The 19,140-nt window shown below is 40.3% G+C and overlaps 1 protein-coding gene and 1 long non-coding RNA gene across 7 annotated transcripts in view; one reads left to right on the plus strand and one right to left on the minus strand.

Annotated features, from left to right (window-relative positions):
* LOC148595252 (uncharacterized) overlaps window positions 1-19,140 on the plus strand; it is a 123,915-nt gene that overhangs the window by 37,681 nt on the left and 67,094 nt on the right. The gene's annotated exons all lie outside the window — the stretch shown is intronic.
* The window catches only part of PHACTR1 (phosphatase and actin regulator 1), a 290,390-nt gene that overhangs the window by 26,012 nt on the left and 245,238 nt on the right, over window positions 1-19,140 (minus strand). For all 6 annotated transcript variants that reach the window (XM_088521727.1, XM_088521728.1, XM_088521729.1 and 3 more), the window contains 2 exons: window positions 17,144-17,352; window positions 15,517-15,673 (listed from right to left, as the gene is read on the minus strand). In XM_088521727.1, coding sequence (XP_088377853.1) covers window positions 15,517-15,673; window positions 17,144-17,352 — 366 coding nt within the window. The remainder of the gene's footprint in view (window positions 1-15,516; window positions 15,674-17,143; window positions 17,353-19,140) is intronic.

Below are 19,140 nucleotides of genomic sequence, written 5' to 3' on the forward strand. Positions count from 1 at the left end.
TGTGCCACGTGCTCTAGGTGACCCTGCGTGTGCAGGGGGGTTGGACTAGATGACCTCCAGAGGTCCCTTCCAACCTTAAGCATTCTATGATTCTATGATTTTACAAAGCTAAAGGGATTGTAACTCACCATCTGAGTTCAATCCATGAATAATTTAAGGAATAAAATGGTACCACAAAAATCAATCTGAACTGCATAGATATGCTTGCTATCTGTAGGCATTTTTGTGACTAGTTTCTAAAACTAGCTATGTGATTTTACGTGTGTGTGAGCAAACACAGAAGTTAGTCTTTAAAGATGTGTTTTTGAAGAAAAGATTTGGAGACTAAATATCAGAAACATTTGCTTTACTCCTCACAGTATTTATTTTTCTTAAATACAATTATCTTTCTTTTCCCACAAGTTTGGAGGCTTTTACAGTCACCTTCTGCACTTATTCAGTTGTGAGGCGTCTCTAGGAGACTTGGTCTCCACTAATTTTTCTGTAATCATCACTAAGGCGCCAACAGTGCAGCAGCTTATGCTGCTGAAGAGGCTCTTGGACTGACTAAAGGACCTTTCTGCTAAATGTCCTGTCACAAGACTGTGACAAGAACTCAAAATCCTCCCACTCTTTGTTATCTAACCAAGCTTGCGGAGGGCAGTTGTGACTGGAGTGGTGACCATCTGTTGCAGTTTTTAGCTACTTGGATAAAATCAATTTGTGATCTTGTTCTACCTCCCAGTACAGGGCTGCTTCTTACCATAAAAAGTACCCTTTTAGAAACAGAGACCTCTCCAAGCCACAGCCTGAGCGGCAGAGGCCCAACCCCTCTTTGCACGTTCCCCATCATGAAATGGTCATGGAGAGAGCAAGATATGGAAGGGATAATGGGATGGCTCTTCCCTTTTTCCACCTCTATCTACCTCTAAAATCCCCCTGATCTTTCCCAGGACTCCTCTCCCCGGGATCATTATTTAAGAAATCTGTAGGTGCCACAAACTTAAATTTTGCCTACAGTGAGAAGCACCTGACATATCCAAGGAAGGTTAAAGGCTGAAGTGCATCAACAGAAAAATTGTCTCCCTGCAATACCTGATTTACCTAGTATGCAAACAAGACCTCTTCACAGGCCACTGCTGAGGTGGGGAATCCTACCAGTTCACTGCCTGCTGGCTCAATGCTGCTATGGCTAGTGTGAGTCTTCACTGTTATTACTGCAGCTAAAGACCATAAAGAACAGAGACGAACAGAGGTGTTCTGTATATCCTCTGATTCTGTTAATTTGCTGTAGGCCATCTTATCAGCACTAGTGTGAAGAAAAACAAACAAACAATACTTCAAAAGATAGATACAGCACAAATCAATTCATCTCCAAAAATGACACTTTGCACATGGTAATGTCAAAAGCCAGCAACTTACTCATTTTCTCAAAAATGAGTTAAAAGCAAAAATATTCACTGTCTCATAACATCCATAACACAGGAATTTCCAAATAAATACTTTTAAAATGCAGGTTATAGCAATGTTAGCAATTCAAAACCATGATAATTCAATTTCTAGGAGAAAGGATATATAAAAAACAGGATGAAGGTCAAACTTTCTGTTTTTACTGAAGTTTTACTGAAGTGGAAAATTCCTGGAAGAAGCAATTTTGGGAGCTTTAAGAGTGATTAAACATTTCATTCTACAGGCATTTCAGACTCCTAGTCTGTATGAAAGATAAGTTATAAAGAGCAATGAGTGACTGCAAAGGCTTGTGACCTAAAATGTTCACATGTAGATTAAGAATTAAGGCTGGGTGAAATGTTTGCATCAAGCAGTAAAACTATGAGATGAGATGAGATGAGATCCGATTTGGTGACAGAAAAGACCTTTATTCACTTGGCCCCAGCAGACACAGCTCCTATTGTTCCAATTGCTTCAGCAATTTTAAGGGCAGTTTCAGCGAAGCAGGTTACAGTGAGGGCTCTCTTCAACAGTGGTTCTAGCAGCCACCTTGTAGATGCCTGGGTCATTCCTCTCCATTTAGTGGTCACAACTTGATCTGAGATACCGGGTAATCAGACTGGATCTGCATTGAATATTTTATATATATATGTATATACACACATATATATTTGTATCTGTGTGGCTGGTTTTGAATTTAACCTTTACCTTATCCCAAAATTTGCCCACTGTCCAAATTCCCAGGTATTCAAGGACACAACCTGTCCCCTTCTAGCTGGTGTATATTTAACATCCTCACTGCCAGGGCCTGCTTCAGCCTCCAGGCATTAACAAAGCCCAGAAATATAAATATATATTTTTGTAAATTGTAGCATCTCCTGGAACATCAGCAAAAACATGATACACCAGAAATAGAGAACACTAAGAAGACTTAGTTTTTTTTAAAAAAAGTTGCTACTAAAGAAAACATCTAATAGGAAGCTGCATGGTGACTGTTTTGAGAAAATATTAGATAAAATTTTCTTGATTGTATCACCTTTAGCTTTAAGTCTGGTGGCGTTAATGCAGGACAACAAGACATATTTTCCTCAGGAGAAGTCTTGCCTCATATGCATTTCTTCTCTTTAGGCTAAGGAGATGCATAGAATTACCTGAAAGCTAAATTTGGGCAACAAAGTGATAATCCTTTTTTTGTTGTTTCGTAAATATTTTCACAGCAAAGAAAATGGCATGTCACAAAGAAGCTTATTACGTTGAATAAGGAATTAGCAGCAGGAATCAATAATCTCCAAATGACAAAGATCCTATTTCCAGGCAAATACTCTTAACTTCTAAAGAAAACAAAATCAAACCCATGAAGCCAAACAGTTGCAGACATATAAAGCTTATATGAAATGCTGAATAGGTTGAACTCCTTCTCCTCTTTAGGTACATTTTCATATCAGTTTTGTACATTTTCCCTGAAATGCTGAGGGTTCAGTTCAGTGTTTACTGAAGTTTCTTCAATATTAGTTTTCTGACTAATATCAGGTGCATGTATTCTGGTGTGCCCGTTCCCCCATCCCTTCTATATTTTAGAAGTTGAAGACACCTTATAAAAGTAAAAAATCTGTTTCATTATCACAGTCTATCTGCATGGAGGGGGGAGACCAGTAGCCTTCTCATTATTTTTTTCCTTAATTGGAGCTGATGTAGAACAAAGAGGAGGCGGGAAATGACCCAACAACCTTTTCCTTATATAAAATGGAGAAGTAGCCTGCCCCTGGCCCCACTTAGCTCAAGGGTCATTTCCTCTTGATCTTTCAGGTACTTCACTTCTTAAATCCTGCTGTGCCCTAAAAGACTTCCCCAGAACATTTCAAATGAGACTGTAATTAAAAATAATATTTTTGTGATTGTTTGTCTTCCAAAGAAACTATATTGTAAAACAGAGATTGCTTTTTGAGATCCTCAGTGAAATGAACAGCTTCTTTACTGATATTCAGGTGAAGAGGCAGAATAGAGCTATTATTATAAATATTTTGCATGCAAGATAAGCAACCTATGTCTGTTCATGGCTGTTGATGTGCCATGGGAGAGGCCTGGATTTTCTCTGTGAGGTACGTATATGTACCTAGAGATGCCAGGACTAAAATACTTCTTTCTTGTGCTGTCAGTGCTCTATTTTTTGTGACATTTTGCTGCTTCTTGTGTATCCAACTATGGTGCAGGCAAAGAGAGGGGGCTTGGAGCGAGGTATTAAAAGAAAGTAGTACGGTGCAATACAAAATCCTTTCTGAATATATACTGATGACACACCAAGTATTTCTAAAACTGTAAGTTGCAGCCTACTGCTGTGAAATGTTGTAGATAGGTACTAAAATATGCAGGCTCGGATGGCCTGGGGAAATGCGTACAGTGTCTGTTTCCTAGTCTCGCTTGGCTGCATCATTACTTTAAAGCTTGTGATATCTCATGCATCGGCATGGAGCTGAAGTAAAAGAATACCCTCTTCCAGCCCCCAGTGGCCACAGAAACGTGGAATTGCATTTTTGCTTTACAAGCAAATTAAATTTGCACCTGCACCATGCAGTTTATTGGGTGTTAAGCCCTCTCTTGTGACTGGAGATTTTCTAGTGCAAACAACAACTCTGCTCCTGCTCAACAACAGTGGTGCCTTATGCGGTCCAGCTCATCAACACCAGCTGCTAAGGAAGAGGGAAAAAAAAAGAAAAAAAAATGCACTGAGCAGTATTTTTGATAAAAATTTTCAAAAAAAAAAAAAAAGGAAAAAGGAAAAAAAAGTTTCTGTTCTATTTATTTTTATATGCATTAGAATATTGCTTTGTTTTCATCACTGCAGATCACTGCTGCTGTGCATATACCATACAGCACCCTTGCAGGCTGTCTGGGACATTTCTGTGAGCAGCAAGGTCCTAGCTTTCCAGATTGAGAAAGAACAATAAATCGCTGTTTGTTGCCTCTAGGTCCAGAAGGTTTTGCAAGTGGATTACATTTTGCTTTAAAATTCTGCTTTGGATAGAAAAGAAGAAAAGAGCTGTAAAAAAGTTGCAAATAACCTAAAAAAAAATGTTTGGAAATGAACCTGAGACTTGGTCTTCTCCTGCACTGGCAGAGCTAGACTGAGGGAATGGGGAGGTGAGAGGACCTGAGAGAAAGATTTGTTAATGGAAGCTGGGTGTTCGGCATTGATTTCCATGTGAATACAATTTGCCTTGGAGATGGCCTTGTTTAGAACTTGAATCCTGGTATTTTTGTCCATGGAGCTGAGCACCAAGACTTCGGTCTCAACGCAAACCCGATACTCTTTTGAAACTGAAGTGAGCCACAGACTTTTACACGGGGATCACATGTCACAGTCAGGCATTTTTTCAGAGCTTGTGACCTGTTTGTGTTGGCACAGCCATTGTGCAATAACCCAATGCAGAAGTTTGCCAGGACTTACATTGGAAGAGCTGTATGAGACACATTCACAGTAACCTGACAGTGAGGAGAGGGAAGGGAGTCAGGAACTGGAAAGGTCTTGGGCAGACCTTGGTCCTTTTGCACTACCAAGGGCACACAAAGCTGTGTTGTAATGTAATACTCATGGATCTGTCAAATATACCTGATCTCTTGGTCTGTTGTTGTATGATTAGCATCAATAAGAAGCCTTAAAGAAAATAAAGATGCTACTGAATCCTTAATTGTTACATGCAAAATTCACCCTTTGAGATACACATTTACACTGAACAGTGAGGCAGCATTGTTCCCTCTCAACGATTTTTATGCTGACCCTAATTATTAAATTGTGACATACCAGATTGTGATCCATCTAGCAACAAGAGCACAAACCTCAGAGGAAGCCAAGTGTCCCACCGTGTAGGGCAGGTGGGAGAATCCAACCTGAGGTGGCCAAGCGCACTGCGATCAAGGAGTATGCTGAGCTGCTATGCTCCCTATTCTCGCAGCAATGCATCTCCCTATTGCTCTCTTTATATCTGCTCCAAAGCCCTTCAGGCACTGGCTGAATGTTGTAGAGCACCTTGAACCAGGGGGCTGGGCTACTGAAAGACAAGTTGAAATGAGGGGCCATAAAGACTCTGGAGGTAAGAATCAGAGACAGAAGAAAGAGGAACAAAAGCACCTTCCCCAAAATGTCTCATGACCACTGTGGTGCGTTTTAAAGGCAAAACAGATCTCTCTGCTGCAGAGTCTCTTTTTAGCTGCTGTGTTACACTATAAAATGTTGCTGGGGCTGCTTTAGATCTGTGCCATCAGCCACTTCATCTGAAAGGAACACAGAGGCATGGGTAAAGCTGGAGGATCTCCTGAGCAGGAGATCCAAGAAGGCACCAGGCTGCTCTCAGGGAAGGTGCTCCCTATTTAGGGACTACATTGCTCGCTAGTGCCATGGAGCAGCCTACTGCACTGCATTCATAATAGAGGTCCTCAAATGTGGACCCAAGGGCCATGCACAGGGAAGGCGCCCCTGACCTGGGTGGCATCCCATACTGAGGGAGCAGGCTGGCATCCTCTGGAGCCCTTGCTGTTTGAGAGTAGGGCTCCAAGGCTAGCTTGTAAATCAAGCCAGTTGATTGCGGGAAGGCAGAAAGACAGTTTCTGTCTTGATTACTGCCAAGAAACCCTGAAGACTTTTCAGATATTCTATAGGATTAATAGTCCAGCCCAGCATTACAGATTCTTGCTTGTTCAGCAAATGCAATACACTGAATGCTTATTTTATTAATTACTCAATAACCATCAGTGCCACTGCCTCCTGAATTTGGTGATGTTAGTGGAGAGCTGGGTTACTGATTCTACTGTGCTGTTCCTGTCCTCTGCTGTTTTACTGTCCTCTTCCTATAGTTTGCTGAAGATGATGCATCAGAGAAGCCAGCAATGAATATTACAGACCGCACACTTAAAGGGACACATTGATATCAACTACTGTCTATGAGGACACTTGGTCTTCAGTAATGCTATTAACATGAATTGTAATTTTACATGGTCCAGTCTGAGGCTAAAGAAGTTAGTTTAATCCCCTGCTATGGTCTGAGAAGTGCTCATGAATCTCAGTGCACTGAGATGTGAACATAATTCTCAGCCATGCTTTCCTCTGAAAGTCATAGTTGTAACTCTTCTGCATGTGTGCAAATGAAACATGTCTCTCTATTTTCAAGTGAGTTCATATTATGTCTTTAAAAAAACGCAAAATTCTAGCCTTATATAATTGTATAAGGTACAATAGTAAACACAGTTGCTTTCGTGATACTGGTACATCTGTTCAAAACACATTTAATTCCATACAAAACAAGGTCATGAAGCCCTATTTCCTGCAGGGCCAACTGTTCAAAAAGTCACCTCTATTTATTCACATGCAATAGCTTACATACGAAATTCCTGCATTTCTGGACATATTCACACAATGACCATGCACGCAAGTTAGATCATTCTTTCTATGACAGTCCTGCTCATGCTGTACATATATGTGTACAGTATGTTTAAAAGACCATTTGGGACAAAATGAAAAATAAGTCTGAAGTGTCTGACACCACGCTAATCTCCTGCAAATGTCTTGTCAAATATGCCGTAGTACACTGAGGGGGAAAAAATGGAAACTCTTGCTTCTGAGATGTTAAATCCTTTTCTCAAAAGGCAATTTCTCCATTTTATGATCATTGACCTATAAAGTGAAATTTACTCCTGCCAGTCTGCTTCCTTAATCTACTTGTACTGCCATCTGATTTGTTTCCTTTACAGAAATTACAAGGTCATCCAATCTGAACAACTGCTATTCTTATGATCAACTCCTCACAATCATCAGGCACAAAATGTGAAGATTTATGGTCAGATTTTTCATGGAGGAAATTTATGAGCTGGTTCTTACTGAAGTTGCTACATTTGTCAGCATTAAGCATCAAGAGAAGAAAAATCTTTTTAAGTCAGAATATGTATTATTTTGAATCAGCTTCTTCCCTCCTTATGATTGTTTCCACCCCCCCCCGATTTTTATTTTATTTTATTTTATTTTATTTTATTTTATTTTATTTTATTTTATTTTATTTTATTTTATTTTATTTTATTTTATTAGTACTTGTCATTCTTCTAGCCAAAAGTCAATACTTTGTAGACTACATGTGGCCTCTTGTTTACCGGAGAAACATAAGACTGTTTATTTTATTGGCATATGCTATTTTTTTGTTACTGGCACAAATTTGTATTACGTTATGCATATTATAATTATCACCAAGAATTACTTTCCCCAGCACAGAACTGTGGTTTCCTCTGAGGTAAAAGCTGACAGTGGTTTGACAACTAAAAGCAACACTGTGATCAATTCATGGCAGCAAATGAAGGATACCACATCCCATGGAAATGGCCGAATAAAATAAGGAAGACAAAATATATTTGTCTGTGCTGTCTTGATAAAATAAGTGAGACTTCAAACATAGACTAGCGAATGAGGGAGGCTACTAGGAGAAGGGATGAAGGGGAAACAGTAACCCAGGAATATATTCTGGCTTGTTGTCTACAGAGCAAGGATGGGAGAAATGGATGTTCTAATGAAAAAGTGGAGCGACTTGCAGTGCTTCACTGACTGGTGCAAACACTTTCTGCCCAGGATATGGCCAAACCATTACCTTTGGAGAGACCCTGCCCTCAGATCACACTTCCCACTGCCTGTTGCCTGTCTTTAAGGGCACTCCCTTTCTGAGCACTATGTACCTCCTTCTCCTCCTCTATGGAAACACAGATTAATAGTCCCAGCACACCTGGAGTGCTACCTTCTACCGCAGAGAGGTACATCTGCTCAGGAACAGACTGCAAGAGGAGCAGATTGTATCTGCTCTGTGAGGCTTTGCTTTCACACACAGCAAAACAGCTGCTGGCTATGGGCAAAGGACACTGGTGGCAGGAGGGATTTGTTCCACCCAAAGGTGGGGACCTCCTAGAGAGGGCAATTCACACTGCTGGGCCATCCCAATAGCGCGTCAAGCACATTGCTCCCCCTGCAAGTGAGGGAGCACATGGAGGTGATATGTTTGGTGGTGGTGACCTTTGGCAAGGTCATTTCTCCCTCCCTGGGTTTTTCCATTGACCTTTCCTTGCAAATCTTTACTGTAACAAATTAGGCAAATGGAGTGAATCCATACCACTTGTGGTTGAAACTCGTAGATCAAAATAATAGTAGTAGTATCAATTCTGATGTTAGGTTTGCCTCTGTCTGTGAGGAACAGTGCTACTACTAAAATTCCTGATACAGAGAGACATGTCCAAACCATGTTCAGAAATGAGCATCCTTGTTCAACTGAAACACAGAGTTAGATGTCTAGAAACATTTTGATATCTGTGTGGTTTTCTAAAAGCACTTTGCTGTCAGAGTTTGTCAGCTGGTGGAATTTTCAAATGTTCACAGGTACATATATAACTCTGGGGACCCCTAAATATCCTGAATATATATATATGAAAGAGTGCATGTGTGTGCACTTCTTTCAGTAGTATGCCTGAGATCAGAGCACCTGAGGAAGATGAAGCTTTCCCAGAGTTTTGACCTCAAAGCCACCTTTCCTTTCAGTGCAACAGAACTCATTGGGGCACCAGTCACATAAAACAGGCCCTTGCCTTGAGAGTCCATCTCACCCATATCCCCCTGCACAGAAGTGACAGCAACTCTGCCTAGACTATTTTCGGCAGCTGGGCCCAGATGTGCAGTGATGACTTGGTTTCAACTTGTTACCCATAGAAAATCACCTGCTTCCTAACTTCCTTCCCCTTGGTGGAAAGGAGGTTTTATATAACTTCCTTGGGGTTTCTCAAAAAAAAGTACTGCTTCCTCATTGAGTTTAACTAAAGGGGGGAAAAAAAGGTCATTCCTCCGAGCTGCCATCACTGCCGAAAGCCAGGCTCACCTCTTTGTGGCTTTTTTTCTGTAGCCCATTATTCAGGCATCTAGCACTATTGGAATCACCCCTCTAATCCAGGATTTAGATGAGCTCATTCACAACATTCCCATTTTCCGTGTGATTTATTCCCAGCACCCCACACATGAAGAGGCAGGCTCCACAGACATGCTGCTGTTATGGATGAGCTCTTGCTTCAGGCACTTGCTTTTCTCTCATTAGTGAAAGCTAACAATAAATGTGAGAATTGCAGATGTCAGAGGTAATTAGGAAGAAATTATTTCACGTTACCCGATAAAACCAAGGCCTGTGAATAAAGCTTAATCCTACAGTCTGTCCACTCTTTTTATCCCTAAATGACTCTGAGTTTAGGAGGGAATAAAATATTCTCCACAGAACTGCATAAAGAATAGTCATTAAGAGACTCAGTCATGTTCAGCTGGGGCCATCTTGTTGCCATTCTCTGACTGAATAGAGCCTCCCCTCTCAATGGGATCGTAATGTTGTTTAAATAATTAATCATTTCAAAGAGCTCCCCAGCAGAACTTTGTAGTAAGTAAAAATGATCTCTTTTGACTGATCAGTCCCTCCAGGCTTCCGAGGGAGTTTTTGTGCATTTTAAGATGCCGGGTATTCACAGTGCAGTTGGGAAGGCACGTACCCAGCGTGGCCACAGCCGCTGCCTTTCTGTGCAGTGCCTTCATGGCCCTGGCTGTGAGTCACTGTCATGTGCAGCATTTCCCCAAAGTGACAAGACACGGCTTTTGCTCAAAGTTCAGATTTTTGTTTTGGCTTGGAACAAAATATGTACAGATGGGAGAAACGGCAGCCAGGAGACAAACTCGCAGCAGTTGGGTGGTGGTGGCTTTGCACTGTTGGTGCAACCTTGGGAAGAGGCGACCCACAGGGAGGTCCTGCTTTGTCACCAACACCCTGATGCTCACCCTGATGCTCACTACGAATGGGGCAGTGCCACCCATGGTCAAGTGACTGGCGTATTCAACAAAGGAAGGACTATTTTACAGGAATAAGTGAACTTGGAGTACACCAGCCTGGAGCAGTTGTCAAATATTATCTTTAAAAGCAATCTATTTTGTACAACTTTCCTCCAGCCCAACTGTAGGAGACCTTGTATCAACACAATGATAAAGTCTCTTCTCGTCACACTGTTCTTCATTTGGGTTGGTCAACTGGAAAATCTCAGCCGACTAAAATTCCTTCATCGTCTTCTGCTGACATTAGGTTTAAAAGGGGAGGAAAGTTCACAAACAAATCAAGAAAGCCATTCATCTGTCCAAACAGTTATTGGACAAATCTTACAGACTCCTTCTCAGGAATTGTGATATTTCTGCCAACTTCTGAAAATGTTAGCCTCTTCTTCTATTCTTTTTCTGTCTCATCTCTCACCTTGTACTGATTACAAACAAACGAATACTCTTTCTCATAAGTAATCTCTCATACACACAGATAATTAGCACCTGATGTGAGTCCAAATATCCCACAGTAGACACATGATATTTAAAATCACTGGCAATTTTTTATTTTGTGGGAACTCACCAAGTTCATTTCATCATAGGATTTCTGTTTCCACGCAGTATTTTCCAGTGCAGCTGAGGAAAACATAGCATTGACTGGGGGAATGTGTAAAGCAGATTACCTTTCAGATCAAGATAGTAGGTGACCACCATCTGACAAATTTCCTGCTCCATTACCAAGATTTGATATGTTACTTTTTATGCCACATTTCTAAATCACAGACTATTCAGTGCATTTCCAAAGCAAGAATGGGATTATAAACATACCTGGCAAATGTGTATGTCCATATCTCATGTGCACATATTTACAACCATACGCATACACAGTTTCTCAGTGTATTTGATTTTTCATGCTTCCTATCCTCTGTCTTGTGATACTTGCAATATATTATTTATATTGCTTCAGATGAAGATTTTCTGCTTGCTGTTGTAGAGACAGAGCCTTATAAAGTATTGCAGAATGCATAAATCTAGAATTACACAATAAAACAATACAGAGCACTGCTGTACATTTGGGAAAGGAGCTTGCCACTGATTGATTTAAGGTTAGCAGAGCATACACAGTGGCACACTCACAGGACTTGGTAGAATAACTGGACAGCTACCATTCACACTCACAGGAAGTCAAGCTCTCAGCTTCAACACTCCTTAACTCATTTGCCAATGAGCATCTTTTACAGACATAGAAGATATGGGACTCTAGGAAGACTGGAAAGCTTTGGAAATCCTCTCTCACAGAATGGAACCAAGTCCATCAGTTTCTAAAGAAACACAAATGTCTCAAGGAATGTCAGAGACTTTATGAAAGACATGCAAAAAATCAGGCCTACTCAGTTCAATGGAGTGGCCTCAGAAAGGTCTGTGTAGTGTATAGCTGTACAGAAATATATACTTCCTCTAAAGTGCTTTTGTCCTTACAAGATAGTACTTCGATTGAATCCTCAATCGATGTCCATGTGATCTTTTTATGACCTGCCATATGATTCCCTGAGGAAAAAGAAGTGCAAGGGACTGACATTGAAGTGGTCGTCTCAGTTCTGGGGGACAGTCACAGCACATCTGTGAGAAATGCATTCTGCCTCAAATTGATAATGGCTTCTGGCCCCGCTCCTCCCCAGGGGCTGCTGATAGGCTGATCCCTTACATTCACTGCTGTGATGGTACTAGAGTACCCTCTACTTTTCAAATCTATTTGCTGTCTATGCCCTCACTCCACTGTAAGTACCCAGATAATGCCCTAGCCCTCTTACACTGGTGCCCAAAAGCAAAATCTGGGCATCTCCACGGAAGGTACCTACTCCAGAGAAGCTCTGAGCTGAGGGACTCAGGGACCAGCGCTTCCCAGCAGATCATACACAGCCAGAGAGAAAGGCAGAAGACAGATGACTGTCTTTGCCCTCTGCCCATTTCAGAACACTATCTTACCTTCTCTTGCCCTCTTTCTGCCTTAATATGACCTAAATGCATATGTGCAGCTGTGAAGCCGAGCAGGGAGCAGAGGGATAAAAAAGAGGAGGAGTCTGTGAGAAGTTCAGCTTGCAGACAAAGAGGAAAACCATATGCCTTTACAAAGACTTAGTGTCAAAACCTAGAATTGCAGAATGGAAATTAATGGATTTGTAAGGATTTTTATTAGTCAAGATCCTGGCCTGTAGCCTTGGGCTCTCCTTCTGCCTTTATTGGGATGTATTTTGTGGTTCTGACAAAAAGATGGAGTCTGCATTGTTGAATCTTGATATAGGACACACATGAATGAGGCATTACATTAATGAAGCATTACATTCATCTAAACTGTCACTATGGTAAGCCGCAAAGGTCTTAATTTACCTCAAGGCCAAGCTAATTATTCAGAAGGTGCATGGTGGGCTGGATTCTGCTGTAAGATGTACACTCTGCAGGCTGTGCACTCTCTGCTATTTGGATGACAATAAATCAGAGTACTCTTGTCCCAGCATGGTAATCTGGGAAACAAACTAATTGGTTAAGTCTGCTCTGGAATCCACCAGTTGGCAGATACAATTGTAAAACTGTAATCATTTTCTGCCACTCACTGCAGATTCGGAGGTTCCAAGCTACATTTCAGTAGGATATCGATGAACAGTTCTGAGCCAAATGGATTCCTGGTGCAACTCCAATAAGGTTGGTGAAACTAAACATGGGATAGACTTGGTCCCAAACAATATACCAACAGTCAATCTCTCAATATGCTTGTCCATAAGCTTATTTAAAAAATCATTCCCTTTATAGTGCTAAATTCTGATTTGCCAAAAGCTATAGCTAATGAGCTCTGTCAAGCTAAATACTCTGAGGAGTGTGCATAAATACTGAAGCATCCTAATCAGCCGCTTGGTGAAAATTAATTGATCCATTACAGGCAACAATAACTATTTGGTAAAGTTTTTATTCTGCATTTTTTTATTTCTGTAAGTAGTGCATGTAATTTCATTGGCTGGCTATTTTAAATCTTAGGGGAACATTGATGGAACAATACAAATCCCTCTGAAATCAAAAATTGCCAGTCACAGTTATAGTCTGCATCTCACATCTTCTTTATGGTCTATAAATGTTTCACTACTTTAATTTTGCTTGGCATTTGCATCACTATGTGACAATTATTGAGCAATGACAAAGAATAGATTCAGTAATGAAATCTGGACATTAAAGAAGTACTGTTGGAATTGAAATATTCTCACTATTTCAATGTAATATTAATCAGTTTGGATACACTGATACATCATATTTAGATAAGGCACTGCTAATACATGTAACCTTCCGTCTGGTGCTGAAATGTCTGTTGCTTATTGCATATGAGAGATGAGGAAATGAGTTTTCTCCTCATGTTTCTTGATTGTTCTAACTACTCTGAAAGACAAGATACTATTGGCCACTATCTTATGTTATATAAGGCTTGTGAAACTACTAATTTCAATTATACTACACTTGTAGGAGAGGGGAATGAAGCAGTAGTGGCTTTGCTATTGTTTTTGAGTTAGTATATACTCTTTTAAAATTATTTGAACCATTCACGATTGTTCCTGTCTAAGTCCTAGATATATTAGAAGACAAGATTAAGCAGCATTAGTCAGACTGCCAATGAGCATAGGACAAGTGCATGTACGGGGAACAAACAGTGTCATTATGAGAATACAGGGCTTAGGTGGGAAAGATTCTGGGTGTTGCCAGAATTTGTTTTCCTTCTTAAAAAGAGACATACTAGAGAAAAAATATTTGATGGAGAAAAAGCGTTACTTGTGAGAGATGAGATGTAAAATATTTATAATAAAAATCACCTCAGGTAGAGTGAGATGTGCAGAGTTGATGTTTGCAGACGACACTTATTTACCTTCAGCAGACAGAACCGTAAAACTTCTGAAAGACTGAGTTAATTTGGGAAACTGGGCAGCACAGTACAAACATGGTTCAGTGTCATTGCAAGGTCAATCATTGCAGAGTAAGACACACTGAGAAAAATTCACTTCTTTATACACTTCAAAGGGTTTAAAAATAATCATACAGGTCAGGTGTGGGACCTGCTTTCATGTCCTACTGGTTAGGACCCCAAGCTCTGTGTACCTGCAAGGTCCAAAAGGTCTAGGCTGGGTGAAAAGTGGGTTGAAGAATAACAACTATGGCCCCATCTAGCATTCTGTGAGCATAACTGCTCTGGTCCTCTTATCTTAGCAAGAACACTGCAGAATTAGACAGGTTTTGGAGAGGAGTAGAAGTAGTTAGACACCAGGAAAGACTTTCAAAGATTGTTTGGAAAGATGTGGTCATTTTTTCCCAGAAAGGAGGTAACTGAGACAGGCTATGACAGCCGTAGGTTAAAGAATGAATTAGGTATTTATTACAAGCTGCTATTCTTTCTGTCTTCATAGCATGGTAAGTGTTCCCTACCCCTGAAAGAAAAAACAACCCCAATGACTGACTGGTGTTCTCTTCTCAAATCACACTGGATGGCAACCAGAAGTATTCATCAGTTCTGCCATCTCCACCGAGCTGATAACATAACAGTATTAAGCTGACTCTAGAAATTACATATAAACACTACCACATGGCCTCAGATCACTAATTCTAGACAGAAGTCTTCCATGTTTAATAGCCACCCGTCTATACCGAGGCAACACAGAAAAACAGATCACTTGTCAAGTTACATTGTTATGAAGAGGCAAGAGGCTAGGCAGGGGGAATTGGCTCAAGCTTGATGCGTCAAAAACAAGTCCTGAAGGACATGAGCATTTCGAAAGAGGAAAAGGCTCAACCACTGAATGGAGACATAGCCAGGAGGGAAAATTACTCCTCTGTCCTTTGGCCAAGCCAATGGGCTGTCGAATAGCACACCTGCAGCTACAACCCAAAATGCTGTCAAAAAAGAGCTCTTCCCATGTGTGCACTGGAAAGAATTAAATCCATATAATTCATTCTGCTACTCACATAACCAAAGATCTCATAAGATACACCAGGAAGATGAAAAGAAGTCTCTGTACAGGAAATAACAGTGGAGCAGAAGTGATGTCCAGAGTTTTATTTTCCTTTTTTTCCACCTTTCCTAAACTGAACATTGTGAACGAACTCATCTTAAACTTTCATTGACCAATTCAAAAACTATAGCTGTGCCTTACCTCATATTTTTAACAGCAAGAGCTAGGAAATTGCAGTTTCTGTCTTACCTTGTTAACTTTGTCCCAATCTGCTGCCTGAGTTCGAGTCTCTCCTCATCAGTCTGCATGGGGAGGATGTTCTTTTCCTCCAGCTCTCGCTTGGATGGCCTGTTGCTTAGTTTGATTGCTAATGAGTCCTTCCTGCAGACTTTCATTGCCAGGGAACCTGCAGGAGAGAGGAGAGGCTCTGCCAAAGGAGGTGTCATCGTTTCACTACAGCATGTGGCCAGCAAAGTAGTTCTACAGGATATTGGGCTCTTTCTTACATTGGCATAGACTGTGGGACAGTTAATTTCAGTTGTTCAATAAGCATCAATTCCTATCATAATAAAGAAAGGCTGGATAAAGAAATAAATAAAAAAACGTTTCACATGAAGGACTGGAGAAGAAAGGCTTTTTCATAATGGCTACTAGTATCTGCAGTTTTCCCTAGTGTGTTTCTGTACCATGTAGTGGGACGAACATTTCAACCATAGAATCTGAATGGGTAACAGAGCTACCATATGTGGAAAGATATGGGTTACAGTCATGCAAAAATGCTACATATTAAAATCAAATTCAGATCTTTAGTTGAATAAGATCAAGTCAGAAGTTCCAGGATTATGGTTAATAAATAGGTAGAGAATATTAGAACAGAATAAAATCCTAGCATCTATCTAAACACAGACCAGCTTACTCTCATCTGTATGCTCAGGGCATTTGTAAGGTAAGAAGTAGCAGAGCAGCCCTGATCTGAATTGTATGCCTGTATATTGTTCTCATTTGATTTCATCTGGATAATTCTATCAGTATAATCTATACTATACACTACAGGCTATTTTAAACACATGTCTTCCCTCTAGATGTGTCATTAAGAATAAAAAAAAATTCTCTTCCTCTTTTTATTCTTTTTTTTTCTCACACATACTTTTCAAAGCTATTTTTTCTATTCTTTATCAAATCTTTATCAGTAATAAAATGGGGTAGCATTTAAGGAAGGTTGAAGAAAAAAGCTGAGGAAGTCCTTTAAGTTTGACCAAAGCATTTGAGATAGATTGTCATTTCAAAGTTACTGAGTGCTGGTTTAATTTTGCTCCTGCTCAAATCATAGGCAAGATCTCCCCATCCTCAGTGGCAATACAAAACAATGCTGAGTGTTTTTGAAAATTCAGATTAAAAAAAAAGGAGTATTAAAACCATTTAAGGGTTTCTTTCACTGACCATGACCCATTTCAAAGCATGTGCAAGCTTATACTTCTGATATGATTTAACACTTACTATGTATAAAAGGTCTGATCTCTATCATCAGTATCTATTTCAACTCTACTGAATTTAAGCCAAAGAAAGGACTTTTCTACGTCAGGGACACTTAGGAAAGCAAATCCAAAAATCAACTGCATTTGGTAGTCACATAAGTGGCATTTGTAGTTGGTATGAAAACTACTCACACAGGGATTGATGTGGATTAGAAAAAAAAATTTTAAATTCATATTGCTGGTTATTTTTTATTAATTTACCAAGTGTGCCGAGGTAGTTGAGCCTTGAGAAATGCAACAGCATGGACTAGAAAGAAAACCCACAGGCTTTGTGTTTTTTTTTTGCACTGAAAGGAAGGAAAAATTAAATAAATGAAAGGGAGAAATGGAATGAGTCTTACTTGTAAATATTGAGTTATCTTCATCTTCGTCTTCCTCCTCTTCTGCTTCCTGTCGTGCGTAAAGGCAGGAAGAATCTTCATAGTCAGGTTCATGAGGCACATTTTCTTTATTGTCATCGCATTCGATCACAACAGTTGGCACTTGTCTCATGTCTGGAAGGCCTCCAGGTCCTGTTTTTGTAACACTGTCACCTGCATGTAAACCAGAGCTGTTGGGAAAGAAAAACAAATGACTAAACTACAAGAAACACCACAACGGAAGTCAGATTTGACTCTCTTGCTGTATTTAAGAAAGTCTTTCTTTCCTTATTGAAAAGAAGTGAAGACAGAAGAATCTTCCTGACCAGCAAGACATCTAATTTGTTAATTCACTAGTACTCGTTAGAATTAGGCTACAGCACTTATTAGGGAGAGGTAAGGCAGTACATAGGCAAAAATTCAGCCAACCAGGACTGGAGATCTAATACTAAAGATCTGCGGCAAATACAGCTTCAAGGCTTAACTGAAACCTCAAACATTCACTTATGGTGACAAATGTGGGTTCAATTTGATAGCTGTGTGACCTTCCTATAGACTCTTGGGTTATAAGGAGAAAATATTTGATTTGAATGGACAAAGTGGAGCATGAGAGTGGGAGGAAGAAAAGCATTGGATTTAGAGCATAAAAAGGCAGCAGGAATCTATGACTTGGGCTGTTTGGGCAAGGAGATGTTGATTGACTTGGGTAGAAGGCAAGGGTGGGACTGCGCAAAAGGGACAAAACAAGCACGTGAAACTGGATTTGGAGAAAAGAGACCCTAAGTGCTGCTGAGAGTAATGAAGAAGGGATCTAACATATGCTATGGGGGCTGCAGTGACAATATACCTTCTCCTGGCAGCTGCCCATTCCCACCACCTCTGCTCCCAGCACACTTTGGTGTGTCTGCAGTACTGCTTGCAGAATGGTGAATCTGATCTTTTTTTTTTTTTAACCTAGGTTCACAACACAGTTATGGAAACAGGTGAGGCAGCACACCTATGCTGGCAGCACAAAAAGCAAGAAGAAATAGGAGTAGCCTCCACTTAGCATTGCCATGGAGCATCATGAAACAGTGCAGGATGTAGAGGAATGGGGAGGCAGAAATGAGCTGAAAAGGAGACCGGGATTAAGCCACTGCACTGAGGAAATCTGGAGTGTATTTTCCAAACACTCTATGCTTTGCAAGTTCAGTGGCACCCTTGTATCATAAGTTGTGTCTGGGTGCACTAAAACCTTGGGAAATCTACATATCCACACTGGAATACCCATTGAATTAGGAGACATTAATAAAATAAACCCAAGACTGTCAGAAAATGTGAGCTAACGGAGGGTTTTCCATTTCTCCTTCCTATATTTGCATCTGTATCACCTCTCCTGGGAACATATCAAGTAAAACTGATTACAGAACATTACAAAAGATCAGTGAGGGGTGCATATGATCCGCACATGCTGTGGCTCCAATGAGAAGTGCAACTAAGGTTATGTCCACTTCGTTGGACGTGTCTTACAGTAGTCAGAGGTAAATGCAGAGGCAGTCTGATATCATCTATCTACATGCAAATTTGGGAAGCAAAGTGGTCATACCTTTTTTTTAATATATATTTCCATTATCCTAAGAGATATATGACATGCCCCGAAAGCCAGGCCCTGGACCTCAATCTTTATTGGTCTCTGAAGTCATATTTTTTTGTCACATAAATGGCCATCTGATAATTTCCCACAGGAAAGGAAAATTCAGGCCAGCATTTGTATTGCTACTGTTTAGCTCTGTTTATGTGTTGACATCAAACTGCTTTACCAAGGAAGATATCAATACGAATAAGGAAACTAGAACATGAAAAGTTGAAGACCAAAGTCAAACAGCAGGTGAAAGGCAAAGCCAAGAACGCAGCCAGATTTCACAGCCAAGTTTTATCTCAGAGCTCATGTTGTTTGTTGGTTTTTTTTCCTGTGTGAAATGAAAAGAAGAGACTACTAG

The sequence above is a fragment of the Tinamus guttatus genome, unplaced genomic scaffold (assembly GCF_059628265.1).
Source record: "Tinamus guttatus ecotype Peru unplaced genomic scaffold, ASM5962826v1 Tinamus_guttatus_pri_ptg000131l, whole genome shotgun sequence".
In the NCBI taxonomy this organism is placed as follows: Eukaryota; Metazoa; Chordata; class Aves; order Tinamiformes; family Tinamidae; genus Tinamus; species Tinamus guttatus.